Raw genomic sequence first — 25682 nt, forward strand, 5'->3', positions numbered from 1 at the left:
AATGAAAGTCACTGACTGTGTGGATCATCTGAGCATGTTCTGGAAAAAGACTAAATTACACAAAAGGTCTACTGTTTATAGCCCTGATGAGGAAGATGCAGGTAGGCTGTGGTATGTTACCAGTGTTTGTAGATTTCAAAGAGTACAAAAGCAAATGCGAAATCCAATGAAGCGTCAGGTAAAATGAAAAAAAAAAATACTCAAAAGTTACCTTTGAGAATGTTTGTTAAATTTAAGATTTTAAAAATCAGTACTCTAATTTAAAACAAAATCTTCCGACTGTCTTCTTTGGCTTTTAAAATGAAACATATGCTGGGCAGTGGTGGCGCACACCTTTAATCCCAGCACTTGGGAGGCAGAGGCAGGCGGATTTCTGAGTTCGAGGCCAGCCTGATCTACAGAGTGAGTTCCAGGACAGCCAGGGCTACACAGAGAAACCCTGTCTCGAAAAACAAAACAAAAACAAAACAAAACAAAAACCAAAAACATATATGCCAAATCTTTTATCTAGGATATAGGATATATTGTGTATCTAGGATACGCAATCAATTAATAATGGGTAAAATCTTAGAGGGGCTTGGGAGTTTGCATGTTCTTCTACTTTACAGCTTTCTATACTTTTAAAAACTTAATATGTTGCTGTGGTGGTTTGAATAAAAATGCTCTCCCATAGGTCCATAGGGAGTGGCACTATTGGGAGGTGTGGCCTTCCTGGAGGAAGTGTTTCACCAGGGATAGGCTTTGAGGACTCAGATGCTCAAGCCAGGTTAATGGTTCACGGCCTCCTCTGGCTGCCCAAGGATCCAGATATAGAACTCTCAGCTCCTCCTCCAGCACTGTGTTTGTCTATGTGGCACCATGCTTTCCCCATGATGATAATGGACTAAACCTCTAAACTGTAAGCCAGACCCCATGAAATGCTTTCCTTTATAAGAGTTGTGATCATGGTGTCTCTTCACAGTAATTGAACACTAACTCAGACAGCTACTTTTAACCAGAAACAGTGTAATTCAGATTATCCCTTATCAATCAGGAGCAATTGGTGAATCTTCATTCTAAAAAGAAACTGATAAAACAATTACAGAGTGTCATCTACACACTAGTGGATTAATTCTCAAGGAGACTGAGAGAGATCAAAAATACCAGTTTATGAACTCCTTTCATTGGGTAAAAAGACCAAAGAAAGAGGCAGGTTTGATTCAGAATTGGAATTCCCCTTTCCACTGCCCTGCCCATCGCAAAGAGGGAGGAAGGTCTTGGATGGCACCTGATGGTCCTTACCTTTCAAAAGCAGGAGCATTGGCCTCTAGGCCTCTGTGCAGTCTCAGATGATGGGAGCCAACCTACAGAAACAAGAAGATGACAATCACATTCACTGAGGTAAACGATGACTTTCTCATTGCCTAGAGCCAGGCTTCATGTGGCACTGCTCAGCCATCTCTGGGGCTCATTCCCTGCATGGGCAGGCACCCTTGACTCTGCTAACAATGCTCCCACCCTTGACAAGATTGGTATCTCCAAGTCTGGCTCTACAGCGCAGGGGTCCCTAACTGCATCGTGGTCCATGCCAGCAAAATTCTCCCACCTCTGTTCTTCCTAACAGAAGCCATTGTGCTAAGCTCCAGTACTGGACAAGGCTGCCTGTCTCCCTGAGCCCCAGCATAAAGGCTCTTCTGTTAAATAGTTGACACCCAAGGACACAGCAGACTGCCCCACAGTGCCCAGCGCTCTCTCTGTTTTAAACATCACGTGAGCCATCCATTACTGAGACAACATGCCACTGAGTATCCAGTCAGGAACAAAATGAGGAAACTGAGTCCCCGACCTATGTGATTCTTGTCTGCCTATGGTTACCACATAAAGACCCACAGACAGTGAAAAGCTCTCATCAAGTCTGCCTAACATCGTGGAGACTGCACTGGGACCAGCAGCTCCACAGCCTGCATGAGGAACTTCTCCATTTGCGCTCCTTCTACCATATCAAGGGAAGATGGGCCATGGGTGGAAAGCCAGGGCAATGACAACAACCAGCAAGAGAAGCTGCAGTCCAGCCCACACAGTGGAAAAGGACAAGCACAAACATCATGGTCCTATCACCGTGGCTATTCTAAAGTCAGTTCAAACAATGAATCCACTCTTGGGAACGCAACAAAATCAAGGATGCCACCCCTACGAGAGAGGTCAGGGGAGGAGACGGGTCGAAAGGATCTGAGTCTAGGCCAGGATGTTTCGAATTGTGGTCCCTGCATCTCCTGGAGATAAGTTAGAAACACTAAGTTTCCGGCCCAGCTCAGATCCGCTGAGCCGTATTTCTAAGGGGGCTGGTCGGGAACGTGTGTCTCATAAGCCTCCAGCTGATTCCTACCAGCATACCCACTGTGGTTTGGCAGTGTGGGTTTTGACTCATTTCCTGTCCCCTGCTAACTCCTTTTGCTCTGGTTGTAAAAGTACGGGAGGGCATATGAAGGAAAGAGCAGCTTGGGGCTGCACCCACATTGCCAAGCTGCAGGGGACTCTGGGGCTTTTGGGCCTCGTGGCTTCAGGTCGAAGCCCTCCATTTTTTAAAGCAAACAGGAGCTATGGGTAGGAATGGACGAGAATGAGAGCCGTTTAGTCCGGATTCCTCAGACCCTGTGCCCTGTCTCTGTCATCTCCAATTCCAATACTCTTTCCTCCCCCTGATCCACTCTAACTGTGTACTGTATTGTCTTTCTCTGGTATCACCTACTCCCAATGTAGGCGTGTTGGCAGGCTTAGGAAAGGAGCCACCATCAGCAGAATGAAATCTCCATTGGCCCCGGGGTCCTCGTTCTCCTCCACTTCAGCTTCCCCCTCTGGCTAAAGGACCATGCTTCTCACCTGAGCCCCAAAGCTAGTTTAATCCCACAGCTTACACAACTGGAGTTTATAGCCCAAGTCCCACGAACACTTTCAAGGGTCACAGCCCAGGTTCAGCTTGCTCCCAAGAGCCCTGGTAACCATGAGCAACATCTCCAGGCTCTGTAGCGCCCACCGCTCTCACTCAAAGGCTGGGCACTTGCTTACTTCAGCAGCTCCCATTAGGGTCTCCTTAGGAACACTCCTGGGCTTTCTGTCCAGCTGCGCCTCACCCTGAAGCTAAGACCATACCCTAGCATGTGGACACAGCTCTACTAGCAGACCATGGTGCAGCCATTCCCAGTTCAGTGTGCTGAGCCAGTGCTGGCGGTGCTGACAGAACTAGCCAGATGATATAAATCCATTCCCTTCTCCACCACACCTCAACGATGATGCATACCAGGGATCCCAAACACTAGATATGTACCCATTCCCAACATATGAACCTTGATGCTTATAACAACTACTTACCATTTGTTCCCCTGCCAGGGTTGCCTCGCTTGCCTGAGTGGCTCTAGTCCCAGAGTCAGTCCAGACAAAATGCAAAAGGGCTCTTTACTTCCACCCACTCTGGGCCATCTGCCCCTCCTGAGGGCCACTGCTCACATCTGGCCTTGCGCTGCCTGAGCTCTAGTCAGGTGACACTGCCATGTGCCTGTCCCTTACTCCTTGAAGGCAAGGGCTACATCTGTCCCCAGATGTCCAGTGCACACAGAAAATGCTCCATCATTGTGCCTGGGACTTCTGACACCCTATCAAGTGTGAGGCAAAGAGGAGAGGCAGCCAAAGACACTGTCCTTGTGTTACTTGGCTACATCTGAGTCCTTGAAGGTGACAGAACTCTTACTAGCCTAAGGAGAGAGTCATGCTTCTCCCACCATGGCTTGAATTGGTCTCTATTTACTTCTAGTATCAGTAACAACAGCTACCATTGTAAGTACTGTGCAGTTTACACACTATGCTAAATTCTAGTATGTATTGTGATTTTTAAACGCTCTCTGGAACCCCACGGGGTGGCATTATTAATCCCTCATTACAAAACAGTGAACGAGGGCTTAGCAAAGATAAAAATTTCTTTAAAACCTATGGGTTGTTACTAAGTGGAATGCCAAGGTCTCTCTAGCTTTAAAGCTGACACTCGGAATGTCTAACAGACAACCTTGCAACGTTGGTTATTCTACAGATTGGGTCAAACATAAAGTTATTCTCTGTTGGGTTCACCAGCCCCATGGCAACCATTACATGGCTAAATTTGGCCCTTGGTTTTCGTTCATGGAGGCCTTTCAACATGGAGGACTTTCCCTTCATTCATTCACCCCAGGAACTCCTGGTGAAACGGACTGCAACAAGTACACAAAGATGCTCCAGTGCTACCCGTTCCCAAGAATGGGTGTTTGAGAGAAGAGACGATGGACACAGACGAGAGAGGCTCTAATCTACCCCACATCTCCCTCCACTCGGTTCCATCACGTGAGCTTCAGAGTGAAAGCTAGACTCACGTGTGGCAGACATGTGTCTGTGTGACTTATAGAGACAAAGATCCTGAGACTGCAAGAGGAATAATCTCCCCCAGACAAAAGAAATCATAAATCCATTCCATCATAAGCTCTGCCAGAAGAGCCTTGAGTTTTAATGGTCAAGTTCTTGCTGAGGTGTTATAAACCGCACAGCTATCTGCCCGGGTCAGACAAAATTATCAAATGTAGATGGGTGCCGTATAGACTAGAGATCTAAGAGTTTATACTGAGGGCATTGTGCCCATGACTCCCCACTGACAAAGCATCATCCTGGCCTTCGTTGTCTTCTCCAGCCCCTCTCCCCATCCCTTGTAGAGCTCACACCCCCTAAGACAGCCCCCAAGAAGGCACTACACTGCAGTTTAGACTACACACCACTCCCCACCACACCTTTGCAAGAAGAAAGGGCAAAACTGGAAACGGAAAGAGACAAGGGAAAAACGTAATCAGGATATATTGTCTGAGGACAGACTGCTGTCAATAAAGGGACAGAGACGACCAGAACTAATGCTTCACTTGATGCTTGCTGCTGGATGTAGACTACCATGTAGCGCTGCCCCCATCTCTCTGAGGATGACACGGTCTCTCTGATGATGTATGGTATTTAGAGTATAAATACAGGCATTAGGTTCAAAAGCCAGCAAATCCCAGAGGAGGCTTATGAATGCCAGCCAGCCTTTTAAACCTGCATTTGAACATCACACTGAGGCTTTGCCAAAGGACAAGGGTTAGGAATCTAATGGGGTAAAGTAGCTGTCTGGATCCTGGTCCATGTCATCTGAGGCAGTCATACCATGGCAGGGCCAGGCTGTGTCTAGAGCAGTGGGGGAATGACCAACAAGCTGGGCCATAGGTTTTAGATGGAGACCAGAACACTGAGTCCTAGCCATCAGACAAAGATCCTCAAAAGAATAGAAAGATGCTGGAAGGGGCAGAACCATGAAGCCTCCCACCCAAGAGATCCTTGGAAGAAAGGTGAGACTTGCTCTTCAGAATCCCTGAATAGCCTGGAGAGACTGGCAGGCCTGGGAGGACAGTCAATCACCAAGACCTCAGTAGGACCTGGAACACAGTCTGTCTGTCTGTGTCTCTGTCTCTGTCTCTGTCTCTGTCTCTGTCTCTGTCTCTCTCTCTCTCTCTCTCTCTCTCTCTCTCTCACACACACACACACACACACACACACACACACACACACACAGGTCCAGGAAAACAGTTCCCTTACAGATCTAGGAGGGTGAGACAAATTTCAGATACCTTTCAGTGTTCTAACACTGTCATGACCAATTTGGGGATTTCTGGTAAGTTTTGCATGAATATAACATAGCCTCCTGGGTTCCCTTGTATACTGTGTTCATTTGACCTGTGTGTCTCTTCACATACAGCTCAAGATATTTCTAAATGGAAAGCAGAAATTTAGAGGAAAACGAGTTTGAAGCGCCTTTTTCAAGCAGCCATAAAATGAGCTGTCTCAAGGAAATTAAGCCCTGCCAGAGATGGACAGGGTTCTGGCTGCAGGCAGTCATGGGCAAGATGCTTTAATACCGACTCTTAGGTACCAGTCTACAGAGACAGAGATAGGCTGAGAGCTTCTGTGGCCTGCGCTGGAGCTGAGTAGAAGGTGATTGCCAGTGGTACAGGTGTCCCAACAGCAGTGAGACGCTTCCAAGTTCTAGGTGGGAGTGTGGCTCAATGGTAGAGCTCCTGCCCAGCCTGCCAGAAGCCCTGGATTTGATTACCACTAGAGAGAAGAAGAAAGAGACTATTCTAAACTTAGATTACAGAAGTTTTTTTTTTTTTTAAATAGATGCGTTAAATAGATGGAGTTTATAGTAAAAAAGTTGTACCTCAATAGAACTTTTTAAAACACAAAACAACAATAACGAAGTGTCTGGGAGCTGGTGTAGTGGTAAGGTCTATAATCTTAGTGCTCGTTGGGCTTGAGGACAAAAGATTGCTACGAGTTCAAGTCTAGCTTAGGCTCCCCAGTGAGACAAAAATAGCCTAAGGGTAACAAAAGACCTTTGGAAAGCCTCCAGGGCAATTTCTCGATGTTAAGAGCAAACTCAAACTTAAGCCTTCTACCTCTTGGAGCATCTGAGCACCCTCACACACTTGTACGTCAACAAACCCACACACCCACCTCAGAACTCAGGACCAGAATGAGCCGCTCCACCCATCTATCTTACTCTAAGAGCTGACAGAGATACGGCTGGTGCTGTCAGCACGGCGGGACATGCTGGCAGCCCAGGGGACAAGCCTAAGCTCGGCTAAGAAGCTGAGCCAAAGACTGGGCAGTGTGAGCCTTGCTGTGCCAACCATTCCTGAGAATCTGGTCATGGTACCTCTCGGACTGATGGCTGACCACCAGACCCTCATCCCATAAGAGCCCTGGGCAGGAGAAGTCATAGACTAAAGACCCAGGGAGAAGCTTTTTTGGGGTACTTTGGTCCCTTCGAGGCAGAACTGTACAGAACAAGGAGGAACCTCCAGCCACTCTCCCCAAATGTACCTTGTCAGAACCCAGCTGAAGGAGCAGCATGCCTTTCAGTGATAACAGCTGTGTCCTTGGACCGTGTCCCTGGTCCCTGAACTTGTCTTAGGACACAGACGCTGAATCTCTCTGGCACTGCCCAAAGCTGTACTTTGGAAGGCAGAAGGTATTTTTAGAAATCACGGGAAAGCTCTGTAATCCTCACGTGACTCCATGCAAGCGCCGCAGAATGCCAGACCCATGATGCAGCCACCAAGGGCCCGGCAGACCCTCCTGAGCCCTCCAGGGGATTCCCAACTGCTGTGTTATCAATAGGCTCATCTTAGGGTCTCAGGCCAATCTCACCCAAACATTCTCTAGTTCATTTCCTCAATATATCCCTCACTGCACAAGGTCAACAGCTAATATATACATAGTCTTCAGGACCAAACTACACCCAGTATGCCTGTTAAACTCACTCTGTGTGTGTCTCTGTCTCTCTCTCTCTCTCTCTCTGTCTCTCTCTAGCTTGGTTCAACACAACTGGGCTGAGGAACAAGACCATAAACAATACCATGTAAGAAACATGTTTAAAGAAAGAAACTCCAGCTACAGAAAGAGACCAGAGAGGTGCGCCAACACAATGGAAAGCCTTCTGTGTAAATTACCTACCTGAAGCCCTGGCTGCTCCCAGAACAGTGGAACGGAGCCTCGGATCTGGACAAAGGACGATACTCCATCATCCATGTAAATTGTCTGCAGCACAGGGAAGCAGAGAGAGAGAGAGAGAGAGAGAGAAACGGACTCGTCAATGAAACTGAATGTCCTGAGCTGTAATGGGATCTGGTGCCTGTGACCCGACACCAGCCTGGAGGGTAGCCGGTGGACTTCGGTGCCCTCTACTCTCTCACCTAGCCGGGCTGGTGCGGCTTCCTCATTGTTGGCCAGACAGTCGGGCATTCTGGCTATTGCCTAGATTTCTGAGGAGGGGTCTGCATACAGACATGGTGTGTGCAGGAATTCTTACTCTTACGGCATAATGTTATCTATCTACTTCTCTGAAAAGCCTGATACCCGTTTCCCACTTTAGAACCAGAAGCAAATGAGGTGGGGCTTTAGCTTAGACCTTTACAGAGGGCCTATTTTTGCCTGCTCAATAACTAAGGAGCTTTTTGGTAAAGGAATGAACCAAACTAATCAGCTCTCCTAAAAGTTCTATGGACCGCACCTGCCACTGTTGAATAAACGACTGTTCAAGTCAAGGCAGGACTTGAACTTGTCTGTAGTCCTGGTCCTGTGCTACTGTGTTATCAAACCCGCTAATACACACACAATAGTTTTTATAATGTACAGACCCCTTGTAAAAATAAATGATGCTTAAATTAAGATAATGATGATAAGAGCCCCTGCTGATCAGTTTTGTAGTAGCCTACCTGCCTTCAATGACAGAGAAGAAGACGAGAGCTTAAAGGACACAAAAATATAGTCCTGAGCAGGCTCAGGGATGGCTGGTTATCAGATGGTGGCCTTTATCTGTGCAACCCTACCCTGGCCTGGCAGGGCCACCACAGGCGCCGCTGAGAGTCCTTTCTATTACTCACTGGTCTGCTCTCTTACAGGATGGTTTTCCACACGGGCTAGATCATGCTCAGATCGCACATGCATTAGTAATTCTCCAGGGGGTGGGGGCTGGACAATGAGACCCAAGGTTCTCTGGACCACAGGAACGCCATGAGCCTGGTATCTATGTTATAAACTGTAATTCTAGCTTTTGTCCCCAGAGGAAAATACACTAGGGCAGGAACATGCTGTCTGTCTCCAGGTATTGGGTACAGGCAAATGTGCCCTCTCCACTATTCTATTTGCTCCACTGCAGGGAGTCCTGCCCTCCTGAGATCAAAGACACAAGACAGACAGTGCCCCTGACAGAGTTAGCTAACATGCTAACATAAAGACAACCCTTTCCAATGCCAGAATCTGACCTAGCTGAGGACTCTCATGTTTTACTCTGAAGACCTTGGGCTTCAAACATTACTTTCAGCTGTGCAGGAGACTGTGCCTGGGACCCCTTCTCCACAGGCAAGAGTTCTTTCTTTCTCCTCAGAAAAACCATCTGAGTCTCCTACCCCATCACCCAGGGTGTAACCCAGCAACCAACACAGTGGAGTTCCACAGCACCTCTATGCTGGATGAACAAATGTCCTGCACACTCATGGAGCTGCACCTTTCTCAGGTGCCATTTTCACAGGGCCCCTGGAGAGGAAGGAGAAAGACACAGGAGAGACCCAGAGCCCAGCAGTGTGGCCTAGGTACTTAATTGAACCAGTTTCATCCTGATTCCCTCTCCAAGTGGAGAGCGATGTTAGATACATTCTCCCAGCCTGAAGTGGTCACTTGGAAAACATCACTCAGGAAGGCTGGGCAGGGATGGACACTGGGGCAGGTAGATCTGGCTGCAGGAACTGGGGTGGGGGAAAGACAAGACCAGGCAAGACTGGGAGGGATACAAGAAAGAGCTAGAGCCCTGTAAAGCAAACAGGAATCCCAAGGCTGATGCCACAGCAGGCCTGGTACTGCACAGCCAGGGGCACCATCCCAAGCAGCTTCTTTCGCAGAGGGTTAAGAATGGGAACAGGGCTAGAAAAAGGAAGAGATGCCACAGGAAAGGCTCTTCCAGGCTTCTGCTTCCAAATGCAATGTTTACAAACACTGGCACCCTCAGGAGGACCTGAAAAGTCAATTCAACCTCTCATGATTAGGTGGTAGCCTGATTGTCGAGAGCCAAATATTTATCATGCACCCTTTTGCTGACAGGCTGAGGAACTGTGAGATTTATTTTTCTGCAGGGTTGAGTCACTGAAGCAGACAGAGCCCACTGCTGAGCTGAAAAAGGATTCCGGGCATCCTCTTAAGAAGCTCAAGAGGCATCTACCACATAGACATACAATGTATGTGCATCTACATGTGTGTACACACCACATAAGTGTAAATACACACTCAGTATACAACACACATAACAAGTACACAATGCACATACAATACATCAATGTGCAAACATCAGACAAGCACATGTTGTATGGACTTAAACATACAACATATATAAGCATACACATACCACAGATGCATGAACACAAAACATACATACAGACATGTACACATGCACACACATATATATGTATGTACACACACACACACATACACACAATGTATGATACCTGCATGCCAGAGGCAGAAAGTACCCTATGCTACTGTAGGCTGGAACCTGACTGACTCAGGCATGGCAAAACTATGGTCTTGAGAATTAGAGGTGTAATATAGGTGTTCACAGACCAACAGGCCCACAAATAGACTCTGCTGAGAAGCCCAATAGCTTGCTTCTCAGTTGTCATTGGGCCCACCCTGCTCTGGGGAGTGATGGCCTTCCCAGAGGTCATCTCCCAGTTTCCTGTGGTTAGACTGCCCTGGAACTCTGGTGGCCTGAGCCAGCCTGGGCCCCTACTTCTCACAGGGCCTGTCAGTAGCAGCTTCAAATATACATGTTTACAAAGAACTGCTCTGAGTTTATATAGCCCTCCTGCCCAGTTATGTGACTTGTGAAAACAGTCTTGTGTTATTCTGGTGGGCAGCAGACAGGAGTGTCTGCCCATTAACAGTGATTGTTTCAGGGAGCAAGGCCAGTGACAAGTTTATAGAAACACACATGTGGCCCAGAGGAGAAAAAGGGAATCTTAAAAAAATACAAACTGGGAAGACCACAAAGGCTCATGGGAGCCAAGAAACCCCTCTTCCAACCCCAAACAATCAGAAAGCAGCAAGCCTCTGTAGCTTGTCCCTCTCAAAAGCACGTTGAAATTTAATCCCATCATCAAGTGGTGATCAGCAACTGTCTTCATTAAATTAATGGATTATTGACTTATTTTAGGAATGAGTTTTCAAACAGAAGCCATTTTGGCCAGGCTTCCTGTGTGCTGCCTGGCACTCATCATATGATGCTCTGTATCTCAGGACTCAGTCAGCAAAGCCAGCACCAGATGTGGGCCCTTGACTTTAGCCCAGAATTATGAGCCAAAAATAAATCTCTCTCTCTCTCTCTCTTTTTTTTTTTAACATACCCAGGATGTGGTACTGTGTGACAGCAACAGGAAACAGACTGAGGCTGGCTGTACATCCCTGAGAGTGTGGGTAGGCTGTTCTTATCTCTCAGGCATAGTTGGTTGGGCTGCCCCAGAGTGGAGATCTGGGAGACGTAGGGTAGGGTTCTTGATCTTCAGTAACAAGTAACATGGGGAAACAAGACATAGGAGTCACCAGGTACACTGCATGATGTAACTAGAGCAAAAGCCCCAGCCTGAGGACATGCTGGCCAGTGTTAGTGAGAAAAACAGGTACCACAGGGACATTTCCCTGCAGTCTCAGCACACCCTTTAGGATGGGTTTATGCACTTATGCCCTAAAGTTATGGGTTCAACTGTGTCCCTTCCAGAAGCAGTACGTTAAAATCCTAACCTCCTGCACTTCCAGTTGTGACCTTGTTTGGATACAGGACCTCTGCTCTTATAATTGGTTAAGTGAGACCACCCTGGAGGAAGCTGAGTGAGTCCTTTGATCCACCATGACCGAGACTGGATGATGCCCCTGTGAGGAACACAAGAACTACAGAAGCTGGGAAAAGCAAGGATGAATCCTCCCAGAGGGATTTTCAAAAGACTATGGACCGGCCCTTGACCTTGATCTTAGCTGGCCAGCCTGCAGAACCAGAACAAACGCCTGTTGTTTGAACCGCCCAGGGTGTGATGTTTTATTACAGCAGTCCCAGGAAACACACACAGTGCCCTCTCAAATGATCCATCTTACAGTACAGGAAAATTGTTACCCTGAAGACCTATTTTGTAAGGTACAGTAAAAGACAATAGCATTGGAAACTAAACATCTGGGGATTACCACCACCAGGACCAAATAAATGGTCCTCTTCTCTCATAGTGGGCTCAGGATTCCTTCTTGACCCAAAGATGATCTCTGGAATCTGGTTCTGGTACCAAATTCAGGTTTTGTTGTGTGCCATGCAATATTAACACTGCTTGCTATCTGTGGTGTCTTGTCCTGTTCAGAACCAGGAGAACAAAACCGCCAGAACTCTGTCTCAGACCAGAATGGACTGAGGATGAGGGGTAGTGATACCAGATAAAGGTGCCGAGGTAAAGAGGGTGGACACAACCTTGGAAGTCTTTGTCACTGTGCAGACATGAGCAAGAAAAAATGAAAACGGCTTTCATGGCGGGAGTAGGTATTCTCTTCTTTTTTCAACCAATAGTTACTTAATAGCCTTGTCAACATTCAGGAGGACAAACCACCCTCCCCCAAGATAGTAATTTTACCCACAGATCTTTTGAGGGCTCCCGCTCCAACTTTCCTCTGACTCCCATGAGGGGCCTCCATCTTTGCATCTCTGAGAGGTGACAGTGTTCTTGCAAACTAGACCTCCACATGGATTTGAGCCATCATTTGAATGAGCATGCAGAGGTTCACACGTGCTGGGGGGAGATACACACACTTGTGCTGAACAACTGGTGCCCTGGAAGGGTGTCTCACAGCCCCACGGTGCCAGCCAAGCTGCGCCTGCAGGAACACACAGGGGACCTGCGGCCCAGAGAGGACTCAGACCTGTGTCTCCCTGGAGCTTTCCTTCCTTTGCAGCTGATGTCACCTGCTATTCTGCAAGGTGGCACTACCCTTCAGGGAGCAAGGCAGAGAAAAAAACAACAGGTGCGAGACAGCATCTTTCAGGAGCTTAGGACTTTAACATCCAGGATGAGAGCAGACACCAGAAAAGAACCTAAGGAGATATTACAGATGGCTCTCCTCTGTAAGGGCTGACAGCAACTGCTTTCACACATGATCACATTCCCAGTCACTCACATGCTTCCAGAATGAAGCTTTAGCTGATGTAGCTTTTTTTTTTTTTTTTTTTTTTTTTTTTTTTTTTTTTTTTTTTTTTTTTTTTTTAATGAGTTTCGTCTCCCGTTATTCTATTGTATTCTTTATTTGTCCTAAAAAGATTTTCAACCCATATTGGTTTGTCGGCTGCTCCTGGAGCAGGTGGTACTCGTTATAGCGATGGTATTCTTGAGTCAGTTGGTAAAAGGCTTTCCACATAAGCCCAAAGACCCGAGTTCAATCCTGAGCTCCTATGTAAAAGCTGGCCTATTAAAAGGCATGTGCGGGTAATGCTATAGAGGCAAGAGTATCTCTAGGGCTTGATGGACGGCCATTCTTGTCAAATTGGTAAGTTCTACATTCAGTTAGAGCTCCTCAGGCTTTCATATGCACCCACGAACACATATACACATAGCTTAAGTAAGTACTGTCTTTTCAGAATGAGCCATGAAACAAAACGACAGGCCATACAAGCCAGAGGCAAGTTCCAAACTGTCCTCTAGTTTTGCACATACAGGAAGAGGCCGCAGTCAAAAACCTGTTCACACATATCAGAGCCTCTTCTACTCACGGTAGAAAGCACACATTTGTAAGATACATTGATACTTTGAGTCACTCTGTGCCGTGAACGGGCCTGGATACCTACCTGCTCTGTCTCCACAAAGTTGGACACATGGCCATCGTCATTCACACCACGGGTGAGGAAGCGAGCACCTGCACGTTCACAGCTGATGCGAGAGATGAGACAGGCCTTGGCCTGCTTGTGGGAGGCATATACTGTGCGGATGGTCACCACCCCACAGATGACTTTCAGCAACCAGTCATGGCAGCTCACTTGGTGCTGCCGCAGAGGCACATGCAATAGCTGGTTCCTGCAAAACAGTAGGTGACAACTTTGGGTCACTCTACCAGGCTTTACAAATGCTGTACCCAGAGCCAAGTACTAAGGAACTTCCCATAGGCCCAGCGTTCCACTAGGCTGTTACATGCAATTCCATCCCAATGGAAACATTCTTTCCTGGAGGGGAACTCATAAAGACTCAGAAAGTTCTGAAAGGAGGCTCTTTAAAAGCTCAAAAAGTTCTCAACAGAAGCTCCTTAAGATTCCAGGAGTAAACAATTCATAAATCTCAGGAAGTCCCTGAAACTTAACAGATCATAAGGTTCCTTCCCATCTTAAAGTTATACAACCAGCAAGGATTGATAAGGAAAGGAGACTCTGACCTTTGATCTGCCTGCAAGTATTACAGAAAGCTACAGGGCTCTAGCACTTCTAACTTCTTACCCACACTGGAGCAGGCATCCCGTAATGCAGCTGCCTTTGAGTTGTTCATGCTTCTCTAAGTAAACTCTAACCCACACTCCTGTAAACAACCCAAAAAAGCTGTACTTTGGCAGTTTCATTATTTCTGGCTGTTGTAAGTTCCTTATCTAAGAGATGTTTTGTCATGTCTCCCAGGAAGAATTATCACTCAACAGAGGCAAACACTGACTGCTCTTCCAGTAGGCCCTGCAGTTGGAAAATAGAGATTCAGAAAGTCTTGTGCTTCAGAGACTCTAAAAGTCAGGGCCAGTCTGATACGTACAGGAGGAAGGGGCCAGAAGTCCTTTCCTTACAGTACTACCAGATGACAGCAAGGACCAGAGGGAACAAAGCTGGAAAGGAAGCCTTATTTAGACCTGTGTCTGGCGTATTTTTTTTATTAAAATAAAAACTTTATCATTGGGTCTGGAGACACTGCTCAGTAGTTAAGGGCTTGTGCTACTTTGTCACACTTGAGAAAACTGTCAGCTCCAGGACACCCAACTCCCTCTTCTTCTGGTCTCGGTGGGCAACTGTACTCATGTGCACATACACATACACAGGCATACACATAATTAAAAATAAATCTTTGTTGGGAGCCGACTTTAGTAGAAAGCGGCTAGATCAACTTTGCAGCCATCTGGAACCATATACCCTGATGAAAGACTTGGTTGTCAAAAGCCTACAACAGCTGAAGCACACTCTGATAAATATATTGTTTATCCCACATAGCTTGTTTTGCTGTTTAGTGACCTCAGCTGTATGGTGCACGTGGTAAAGTGTTTTCACCTGTGTTCTCCTGCTTGTGTTTATAAATACCTCAGAATTCCCTTCAATAAGAGAGACTTGAGAGAGAGAGACTTGAGGGAGACATGAGAAAATAGAAGAGAGACTGAATCACACCCTGTCTTGTCTCCATTCTTCATGTCTCTTGCCCCAAGAGCCCCACACTCTCTCTTGACCAGAGCACTTAGCCCCAAAAGTGTTGAGGCAGAGTGTGGGCCTCAACAAATCTTTAAAAAAATACTCATGTCTTAGCCTGGTGGTGGTGGCGTACATCTTTAATCCCAGCATTCAGAAGGTAGAAGCAGGTCTATCTCTGAGTTATAGGCCAGCCTGGTCTACGGAGTGAATTCCAGGACAACCAGAGCTACACCAAGAAACCCTGTCTCAAAAAACATAAGATAAACAAACAAACCTACTCATATTTCAAATAAGTAATAATAATGAGCAAGGGTAAATTACATACACATTGTATTAAATACATATATGCTTATGTAATTACACATAGGCACACACACAGTGAAGTGAGTATAAAGAAAGCATTATAAAATTCCAAATTAAGTTAAAAGGGATTAGATGAAAATAAAATTGATAAAAGCTCCAGTAATCATTTCCTCTCCACACCCTGCGGATTATTCTGGGCTCTGGAGTCCATGATGATAACAATGGTTAAAACAGTCCACATGGAATAGGTCACAAAGCACCATTCCTAAAGAATTGGCGCGGGCTACTTTAACCCCTCCCTGCAACGACCCCATGTGAAGGGGTCATTATTATCGGAAATCCCATTTATAAAACCGAGACACTAAGAAGTAAGATGCTTGCCCGAGACCACAGGGCTGGCAAACGCAACGTGCCGTTCTAAAGCCTGAGGAGTCTAAGAGTTTCTTTTATTCATTGACTGACTGACTGACTGACTGACTGCCTGCCTGACTGTAGGGCTAAGGGTAAAACTAGGCTTTCTTCATGCTAGGTGCGTCCTCTATCACTGCTATACTCCAGCCTCAGCCCTCCTAGATGAACGCCCTACAATTGCACAGGGCCACACTATCCTCCCATCCCCCACCAACCAGCCTCCCCACATACCCAGGAGCCTCCAACAGGGCCAGTCTGCAGCTGGTCACCAGGGACTTTTCTCTTACAAGATCTGGAACAAATCTAGGTCACAGTGGCCTATTTGTTTAAAAAAGAAGCTGATTCCTGCTCCTGAGCTCAGATCCCTGGGGATGTAGGCAAGGGGAGGATCCAGGCTTCTCAAAGCCCTTGCCCTCAGGCAAGCTTCTGGGAATGTGGCCACCGCCACCCACTTCCACCCCACCATCCCCACCCAGCCATGAGAGCCCTGCCCACCCACTGGGGTCCACAGGTGCAGCTGCTTATGTGTGAAACTGGCTAGGAAGGAAGACCTCACAGACAGGCTGCTGCAGTGTGGCTCTCTGGACTTCAGACAATAAACTCCTTTAGTAACGTACATAAAATGGTCTGCTGGTCATGGCGCTATGTCACTGGGGGGTAATAGGAGGCGCCTCTGTCAACTGGACAGCTCTGATTGGTTTACTTAAGGGACTCTTGGGTGGGTGGTTCAGATCCAGGAAGAAGGGATACAAATTTATCAGGAATGACAGCTTTGCGCTTCCTGCCAGGCTCCCAGAGCGTTAGGAAGTGACAGCCACCGAGAAAGGATGGCCCTGATGCTGTCTGTCCTCTTTCTCATAATCACCAGCTGCATCCTATATTGGACTCCCTCTGCCTCCTGCCATGGCTTCCAGTCCTCGGCAAAGCACAATGGGTTGGGTGATCTGGCTGTGGCCACGCTGCCTGCTGACTCGGTTGTGGTCAGTTTCATGATCTCAACAGGACCCCTTGGGAGGGGACCTACCCACCTGGCACATTTCACAGATGCTCCCTCTTCCCAAATCCAAACCTAGTCTAGCATCTACTTCCAAAGGGATACAATGGGGCCTCCCCTCCCCCAAGCCCTCTCGGCTCCACCTACTTACCTTCCTGACCCTGTGTTACCTCCTATTTTCCCCACAGTCAATGGGAGAACAGTTATGAAAGAGCTGGCACAGCGCGGTTTACTGCTTCCACAGAATGTCGCATCCTCTTTTGTGATCACAAACATCCCGCTTTAAAGTTGCTTCTGAACCCCTGCCTAAGACCTCCTCCCTAGCCTTGGGCCACAGCTCCAGGAGTATGTGTGACAACACTAAGACACACGCTGGTCCCCAAAGAATAATCAGATATTGCAGAAAGTCCAGCAGGCACCAGGCGTCTTCCACTAACTGCTGGTCCACAGCCCACCTGGGCAGCTGGTTAGACTTGTAGAAGGAGTCTCAGCCCCCGTGCCCACCTGCCGTACTAGTGCATGCGTCACAACAAGGATCTCAGTGTCCAAAGCCTAACCACATAAACTGACGAGGACCCAGGAGAATGTCAAGGCAGGGGCTAGGGATGAATGTGGGGATATAATGACGGTTGATGTATTGACAGAGGTGAGGGACTTACAACAGGAAGCTGAAGCTCTACAGGAAGGACCTCTACCCTACCATGGGGACCCTTACTGGTTCTTGTGGGCAACTGCAGCTGGGCAAATACCAAGGAAGGTAACAAGAAACAAGCTTCCATGTCTGTGTCTGGCTGGGAAACTGGTGTGGCTCCACAGGGCACTGCTTTGACCAAAGCCATGGGCTGGAGAGATAGCTCAGTGGTTTAGAGCCACTGCTCTTCCAGAGGACCTGAGTTCAATTCCCTGCAACCACATGGTGGCTCACAACCATCTGTAATGGAATCTGATGCCCTCTTCTGGTGTGTCTGAAGATAGCTACAGTGTACTCATATATAATTAATTAATTAATTAATTAATAAGAAAGACAGGGTTTACTGGGATACCAGCAGCAGAATTCCTATCACACCAAGTCTTCCTGTTTCTTTCATGCCCAGCAAGTCTGAGGAGAGCGTCACTATAGAGGCCTGAGCAGATGAAGCTACTTTCTTTTCTAGACCTGCCTGAGACCACGTGAATACGTTCCTGGAGCTAAGCCCACAGGTAGGGATGCTGGGTTAGATGTCTTCGCTCACTGAACAGAGAAAGAACAAGTACGGCTCTCAATGCTGCTCAGAACCCTAGGCAAAACGGAAGGCTCAGGTGTTACCCAGAATCTGCCCTCTGTGACCGAGTCCCTTACCAGAAGAAGGAGGTCCCCCATTCAGAGCAGTCATCACCCTGTTTCTGAGCCCTGATGGTCAGATCGAAGCAGGCGCCATCATTGGGCCATGCGAAATAGAACACCCCCGAGCTCAGGATTTTCTTCAAGGCGGGCAGGCGGTCCTCTTCCTTGGCCTCTTCCTGCAGGGGGTAAAACTCAGTGGCAGTGATCTTGTAGATCTCTGCATCTGGAATTCTGCCCACTGACATGCAGCCTGTCACCAACACCAGAAAGCTCAAGGGGACGCCACCTGGAAGAGACATCAGACAGAAAAGGTAAATTATGGACACTGAGCAGTCTGCATGCCAGAGTTAACTCCGACCCTAACTGGAGGGCCTTTCTAACTCCTGGCCCCTGTGCCTAGGGTGGTCTGCCCAGTTACCAAGCCCATACCCTAAGTCAGGGCACCGGGCCATGCCCATCTTCCTTAGCCCAGAAAAACAGGCTCTGCTCTAATAGACCCTAAGCTGGTTCTGATGTGAAGGCTTTCCCACCCCAGCTCTCTCTCTCCTCTCCTAGCTCACCTCTCAGCCTTGGCTCCATCCTGACAAGATGAAAGGAGAGGCTATGGGTCCCGGCCATCTACCTTCTGGACTGCTAGGTCAAGCCTTTTAGCCTTCCTCCCTTCCTGACCACAACCCTCTTCCAAATCCATGCCCAACACCCTCCAATCCATCCTTCTTGGCTCTATCCCCACCTCTCCCCGCTTAGCCACTACCTGGGTTCCCTCACAGCTACAGCAGGTACAGCCTTCTCAAACACGGCTGACAGCAGCATCCCCTGCTCAGATCCCTCCGTGGCTCCCACTGATCTCCAGGAAGGAAACGAAAGCCCTTTCTACTGGGTACCATGCCCCGTATTGGATCCCGCCCCATATGTGTTCCCAGGCAGTGGCTCTCCTCCGCTATTCTGCTGCTCCTCCATGTCCCCCACATTCTTCCACTCACTCTAGTTTTATGGGAGACATCCTCCCACTTGGATAAAGGTTCCACTGCCATCTGCCCAACAAAGGACTCCTTCCAACCTCCCTCCTGACTTCCCAGCCTCTTTCCTGGCAAGATGGAAGGAAGAACTTCGGGTCCCAGCCTTCTACCTTCTGGGATATTGTGAGTTCTCCTCCCCTCCCTGGGTAAATTACTGCCCCTCCTCAGGTCCATGGGCAGCACCTCCTCCAGGAAGCTATTCCTGCTCTTCCAAGGTGCAGTATCTAGAGAGCTTCCCAGCAGCCACTGGGCACAGAAAGCCAGTAGCTTTCATCTCAACTATGTCTCGTAGCAGCTGGGGCTCCCCAGGGGCAGAACTTAGTGTGCATATCTCCCAGCATCACATGTGTGTGAGCACTTCCTAAACAAATTCCAGTATAGGAGACTGCTACACCCTTCTCCAAGATCCTGCCACACTGTCGCTGACTGCTCCCTTTCTCTTCTACGTACCCTACTTCTTAAATGTACTACCCACACCAAGGGTGGTGGCAATGCTGTGGGCCCCTTTAAAAGACAGGGCCCAAGAGATGGTCCCAGTAGGTAACAGGCCTGGATCCATCAGGATCTTCTCCTCACCCTGCTGAAGTCTAAGGGATATGTTCCAGCAAGTTTATTCCAAATGGCCAACAGCCTCTGTCTGAAGTGATGCTTTCTGCCATCCTTCTGTCTCCTCACACTTTTGTAAAAGACCACAAAGACATCCAATCCCATCATCCACCACCTTAAGCAGGCTGCCCTTCTCACACGCCACTGGAAGACTGCAGCTCCAGGGAGGGGCAACTGACTTTTATTATTAAAGAGCAGTTGTTGAGGAAGTAGGTCACAGCTCACACATGCTGGCTGATACACCGTGGGGAGGAAGGGTACCCACAGTGCCAGATATTGGCTTAACACGTGCATCCCCAGGAAGCCACTATGAGACAACGTAAGAACCAGAGAGTTCTGTTGGGCTGTTGAAGCAGTTAGGGCTGAGCTCTTCCCAGGAGGACAGGTGAATTTCAGTGAGGCTGATATCTTCAAGGCGGCAGACAGTGCACAGCCTTGGCACCTGGCTGCCTGAACTGATAAGTTTAGTGCTGGGAAAAAAGCAGTATCCAGCAACGTCCCTAGGCATGGCCAAGACAGGCCCCATCCCATGGTCTGGGATTGGGGCTCAATGAAGAAGAGAGGATAAGGAGAGGAGAGAGGGCTCATGGAGAATGAGAGGGAATGATGTCACCACAGGAAGGTGCCATTCATTTGAGTCAGGGCTCCAGAAAGTACAGGTAAATGAGAACCGCCCGTTAGAATGTACCACAGAGCCAAATACCCAATATGGCGGACACACAGGACAATGCTTCATGCACAGACACTGTACAAACAGTGACTTAGTTGTATCTACACCCACTAGTGTCAGCCCATTTTATAGAGAGGGGAAAAGAAGACAAGTGGAGGCTAAGAAGCCAGGGGTGTCTGAGTAGGAGAACTGGGGTCATCTGAAAGCACCGTCTGGCTCTACGATTTGGGCATGTTATTCAGGCTAAGTCTGGCTCCACAGCTGAAAATCCCTGTGCTGCTGACAGGCAGCAGTGCCAGTGGGCATGACAACACTGCTGAAGGCCACCATTGTCATTTCATACAAAAGTGTCCCAGGGGAGCTGAATCATGACCCAAGCACACTACATGGGATTTCCTATAAATCTGAGGTCTGCCTGCCCCTGGCCTTTTGGCACATTGCTCTTGGACTATAAAACAGATTCTTGGGATGTTTGTGAGCTACTGCTCTTGCCTCTGGAACTTGGCTATGTGGTAGCCTGAACAGACCAACATGGTACTCTTGGCTTAGTTAAAAAGGCATACCCAAGTTTTCACTTACAGCTTAAAAGTAATATTGAGCCGGGCAGTGGTGGCGCACGCCTTTAATCCCAGCACTTGGGAGGCAGAGGCAGGTGGATTTCTGAGTTCGAGGCCAGCCTGGTCTACAGAGTGAGTTCCAGGACAGCCAGGGCTACACAGAGAAACCCTGTCTCGAACTCCCCCTACCCCCACAAAAAAGTAATATTGAGACAGAGGATTGGGATTATTCTCTCGTGGGCACTGACCAGACAGGTGCTAAGCACTGTTAAAAAATCTTTCAAGATCATAAATAATGCTCATAAGTTATTCAAGTTTTTCTTGTAAGAGTCTTGGCATTTATTTATTTTCTTATAAATAGGTAAGGCCAGTGGGGGGATGGGCAATCTGACTCTAAGTGGCAGCTGTTGGACTTTTTTCCGTTGTCGTTGCTTTGAGCAAAAAACTCAAACAGCTGGTGGATTACCCTTGTGCTATCGCCAGCTGTTTTGAAGACTTCATAGATGCCTTTAAAAAAAAAAAAAAAAAGTCCTACAATAATCCCAGCTGTGGCTCTGGTTCTTGAGGGCCTAGACTCAGCCAGGGCTGTTCAAAAGTGTCCATTTCAAATTCATTTTGCTATCACAAGCATCATAAGTGACACTGAAACTATTTCCACCAATGCCAGAGACAAGAGCCCTTTTCTAATGGCCTTGTTGTGACAGGTGCAAAGGGGACAGTACAAAAAAAACCACACTTTCATTTATATGCAAAGTGTGCTGTGATTAGTGCAAACACAATGAGGTGTAGCCTGATTGGTCCAAATACCCCTTCTTGGCTCTGTACACTGGTTAATCTGGCTTACTTAATGAGTGGTCTGGAAGACACCAACCTGTGCTGCCTGCCCTTGGCGTTGCCACACTAGCCCAACAAATAGCTTTTCTTAGAGAACAGTAAGAATCAGCAGCCGTAGCCGAGCAGGCAGCTAGCCAAGCCACACAAGTGGCAAGGCCCCCAGCTGCCTGGTGGAAAGAATAGCCGGGGCAGGAACAGCAGAGACGGCAGACGGTGTCTAAGAGGACGGAGAGCTGTGAGCAAAGGACAGGCTCTGAAGGGCCTGAGAATAGAAACCGTAGTTTCAGGAAGAGCTCCAGGGAGCTGATGGGCCTCTAAAGGCCAAGGGTCCCAGACACTCAAGGCCTGGGAGCTGGAATATGGGCTGTTACATGGGCTGCTGTCAAGGGCAGAGGAATCACCACACCTAAGCCTGCCCACAAGCTTCAACAGAAGGGGCTGTGAAGGGCTAAGGAGTCTGGATGACTTGCTGCAGACCTCCAAGTCTTAAGACTTGTAGAAAGAAGGGTCCTGCCTAAAATCTGTAACACTAGAGGGCACCACCTGCAGCTTCTCTGGCCTTCCTGCTGTCCAACAGAAGGATACAAAAGCCACGAGGGCTAGTGCTTGAAGAACTTGGGCTACAGAGATGGCTCAGCAGTTAAGAGCATTGACTGCTCTTCAGAGGTCCTGAGTTCAACTCCCAGCAACCACATGGTGGCTCACAACCATCTGTAATGGAATCTGATGCCCTCTTCTGGTGTGTCTAAAGACAGTGACATACATGAAATAAATTGATTTATTTGTTTGTTTGTTTGTTTGTTTGAGACAGGGTTTCTCCGTGTAGCCCGGGCTGCCCTGGAACTCACTCTGTAGACCAGGCTGGCCTCGAACTCAGAAATCCACCTGCCTCTGTCTCCCAAGTGCTTGGATTAAAGGTGTGTGCCACCACTGTGCGGCAAAATAAATAAATCTAGAGAGAGAGAGAGAGAGAGAGAGAGAGAGAGAGAGAGAGGAAGAAGAAGAAGAAGAAGAAGAAGAAGAAGAAGAAGAAGAAGAAGAAGAAGAAGAAGAAGAAGAAGAAGAAGAAGAAGACAAAGAAGAAGAGGAGGAGGAGGAAGAAGAAGGGGAGGGGAAGGGGAGGAGGAGGGGAGGGGAGGGGGGGGGGAGGGGAGGAGAGGGGCTCTTCCAGCTGATTGGTGGTCATTGTGAAGACATTTTATAACAAGATGCTAAATATTATTGATTGATGGAACGATAGTAGACTGCACCATTTCTAATTATAATAAAGGTTTAGTGTGTGTGTGCATGCGTGCGTGCACGCACGTGTTTGTGTATACACAGAAGCCAGAGGTGTCAGATCCCCTGAAGTCAGAATTATAGCCAGTTGTGAGCCATCCAATGTGGGTTCTGGGAACTGAACCCGGATCCTCTGCAAGTGCAGTGTGCAGTCTTCATCACTGAGCTAGCTCCCTGGTCCCTCTGTTCTCTGTAGATGTAAACACAGTACAAAACTATCCGTGTTGATAAATAGTTGGGAATAGAAAATTTAATTTTAGAAATGTCACTCAATTCTTCTGATCCCAAGTTGGTACTAGAAAGGAATTTTAAATGATTTATTAGCAAAATTACTATTAATGCTGACAGATGATATCCAGCTAAGTTCTTTAGTTTGCTGAAAAGCAAACACACGGGCAGCCCCTGTCTTAGAAATTGACATGGCTGATTCAACAACACTACAGACAGCAATGCTTTGAAGTATGCCATTGTTTGGCACCCTGGAGTTAGTTCATCACCTCCAGAGCAGGACAGCCTGGTAATATTTTGGATGAGAAGAGTGACTTGCAAAACAAAGAAGGATGACCATGGGTAAGACCTGGGGGTGCATTCCTAAACCCAACAGTTACTAGAAAGAGCTGAGATCTGGGCGTGGTCTTCATTAGAAGCCCACAAGTCTGTGCACCCCTGTGGCCACAGAAGAACACGGAGCTGTGGAACCCAGGCTGGGCTATGGCATCTTCCAGAAGGCCTCACCTGACCCCACTCACCAGCGACCCTGACTGGTCCTGCTGCCCTGGTTCTCTCCTGCCCAGCCCTGTTCAGCAGCCCTTAGTTGTGTTCTGTGTGCTCTAGATTTTAAGGAAAGGTACAGAGTTGAGCCCAGCAGTAAACTGGTGGAGGTCAAACTCCTACCCATCTCCCAGTTTAGTCTGGGCTGGCAATGCCTCAGAGGTACACATCGTGGGTCAAAGCAAGGTCAGCGGGATGCACTTGCCTCAGACGTATGAGGCCTCTCCTGAGGCTCACCTTGACCACAGAACCTGGTCTTTGGCTTCCAAGAAGATCAATTTTCTAATACCAGGAAGCAAAGAGAAGTCATCTAGGTTCAGCGAGGTCTCAGGAGTGGTCAATGAAGGCTAAATCCAGGGGTCTGAAACCAGTGGGGATCGTATGGTAAGGTTAAAGCTGAATCTTAGCTGGGACTACGGATTCTATGTTCCTCCTGTGACTAGTTGGGGACTCAGACAAGTCTCTTACCTTCTCTGGCCCTCACAGCGGAGCACACCAGGGATTTAGTAGAGTCCCAGTCTTTCTCTGCTAACAGGCTCAGATCTAAATGCAGTGTGCCTCTGTGGTGTGGTCTTTAGTCCCTTTTCCCCTCCATTTGCACAGCACAGAAGCAGTACACTCAGTACTGCACTGTGGCTGGGCCCTCAGCCCCTGAGATTGCATGTGCACAGTGCCATCCAACACCACAGAGGAACCGGAAATGATCCTTAGCCACCATATTTACACAGAAGAAACTGGCAGACACTATATAACAGAGTCCCTATTCCCATAGCTGGATGCCAAGTATTTGCCAACACACTCCTGGGTATGAGTATTAAAATAAATTATTCAAAGACTGACAATGGCCAGTCCATTTTAGGACTTGCTACAGAACGTGGAATGCCCCGAATCTCAAAAGGCTAGTGACTCAGACATCCCTCTCCAGATAAATCTCCTTCTGAAGTGACCTCTGCAAGCCTGTATAGTGACTGTCTGAGGAAACAGCCACTGAAGCCACCAGCCTGGCCTTTGGTCTTCTCAAGGTTCCCCTCACGCTCCAGCTGTTGCAGAGACAGAAAGGAACAGCAGAGTTTCTTAGGATGCAGTGGAGGGTGGAAGGATGCAGGTTGCTTCTCCCCAATGTCAGGATGGCCACTGTCCCCACAGCACACCCTATCACATGACCAGCCTCCTTTGAGAATGAGGAGAGCCCACAGATTTCATGGCTATCATGCTCACTCCCTCATGAAGAACTCTTAAAACTGTATGGGGGGGGGGGCTGGTGAGCTGGCAAGCCTGGCTGATGCACAAGCTACGCACTGCAAAACTCCAGGAGACAGTTCATTACAGACTGGGGATGACATCATCCCTTGAAGGAAACAGGAAGGTCCTGAGAGTTCAGGTTAAGGAGGAACTGAGCCCCTGGGACCACTAGGGTGGGTTCTTTTTTTGCTGCTGTATTAATTTCTATGCTTTTGTATTGTGTATAAGCAGTTAGTTAGTCATGGAGCTCCTGCCCCTTCCTGTAGCAGGAGCTGTGGCTGGGCTTTCCCGAAGCCTATTATGTCTCTCGATTTCTAACACAAATGCCTGTTCTTCTTTTAAAGGACTGAACTTTAACTCTGAGTTGAAAGCCCAAGGAGAAAGCAACAGAAGTCACTCCCCATAGGGCACCGCCCAAAACACCCAAAGATGAGAAACACAGAGGAAGACAGCTCAGAGTTACAGCTCCAGGAAACACAGGGGTAAGCAATGTTGGTTTAAAGCCAGCACTTTCTGAACATACCCAAAGAGGGTGAGGTGGAAAGGCTTGGCTTTTATGGCCAACCCACCAGTCTTTCAGACACCAACTCACTTTCTAGAACGTGCTGACAAGAAGCCAGGCAATCCCAATATACTCAAAACCAAACT

General features: G+C 48.0%; 1 protein-coding gene across 9 annotated transcripts in view; it reads right to left on the reverse strand.

The window, feature by feature from the left end:
- Positions 1-25682, reverse strand: part of Synj2 (synaptojanin 2) — a 92636-nt gene that overhangs the window by 36197 nt on the left and 30757 nt on the right. For 7 of the 9 annotated variants that reach the window (XM_076926694.1, XM_076926690.1, XM_076926693.1 and 4 more), the window contains 4 exons: positions 18073-18343; positions 13445-13670; positions 7537-7620; positions 1282-1343 (listed from right to left, as the gene is read on the reverse strand). In XM_076926694.1, coding sequence (XP_076782809.1) covers positions 1282-1343; positions 7537-7620; positions 13445-13670; positions 18073-18343 — 643 coding nt within the window. The remainder of the gene's footprint in view (positions 1-1281; positions 1344-7536; positions 7621-13444; positions 13671-18072; positions 18344-25682) is intronic. The other 2 variants (XM_076926695.1, XM_076926691.1) reach the window with 1 other exon arrangement.

The sequence above is a fragment of the Arvicanthis niloticus genome, chromosome 28 (assembly GCF_011762505.2).
Source record: "Arvicanthis niloticus isolate mArvNil1 chromosome 28, mArvNil1.pat.X, whole genome shotgun sequence".
NCBI classification, from domain to species: Eukaryota; Metazoa; Chordata; class Mammalia; order Rodentia; family Muridae; genus Arvicanthis; species Arvicanthis niloticus.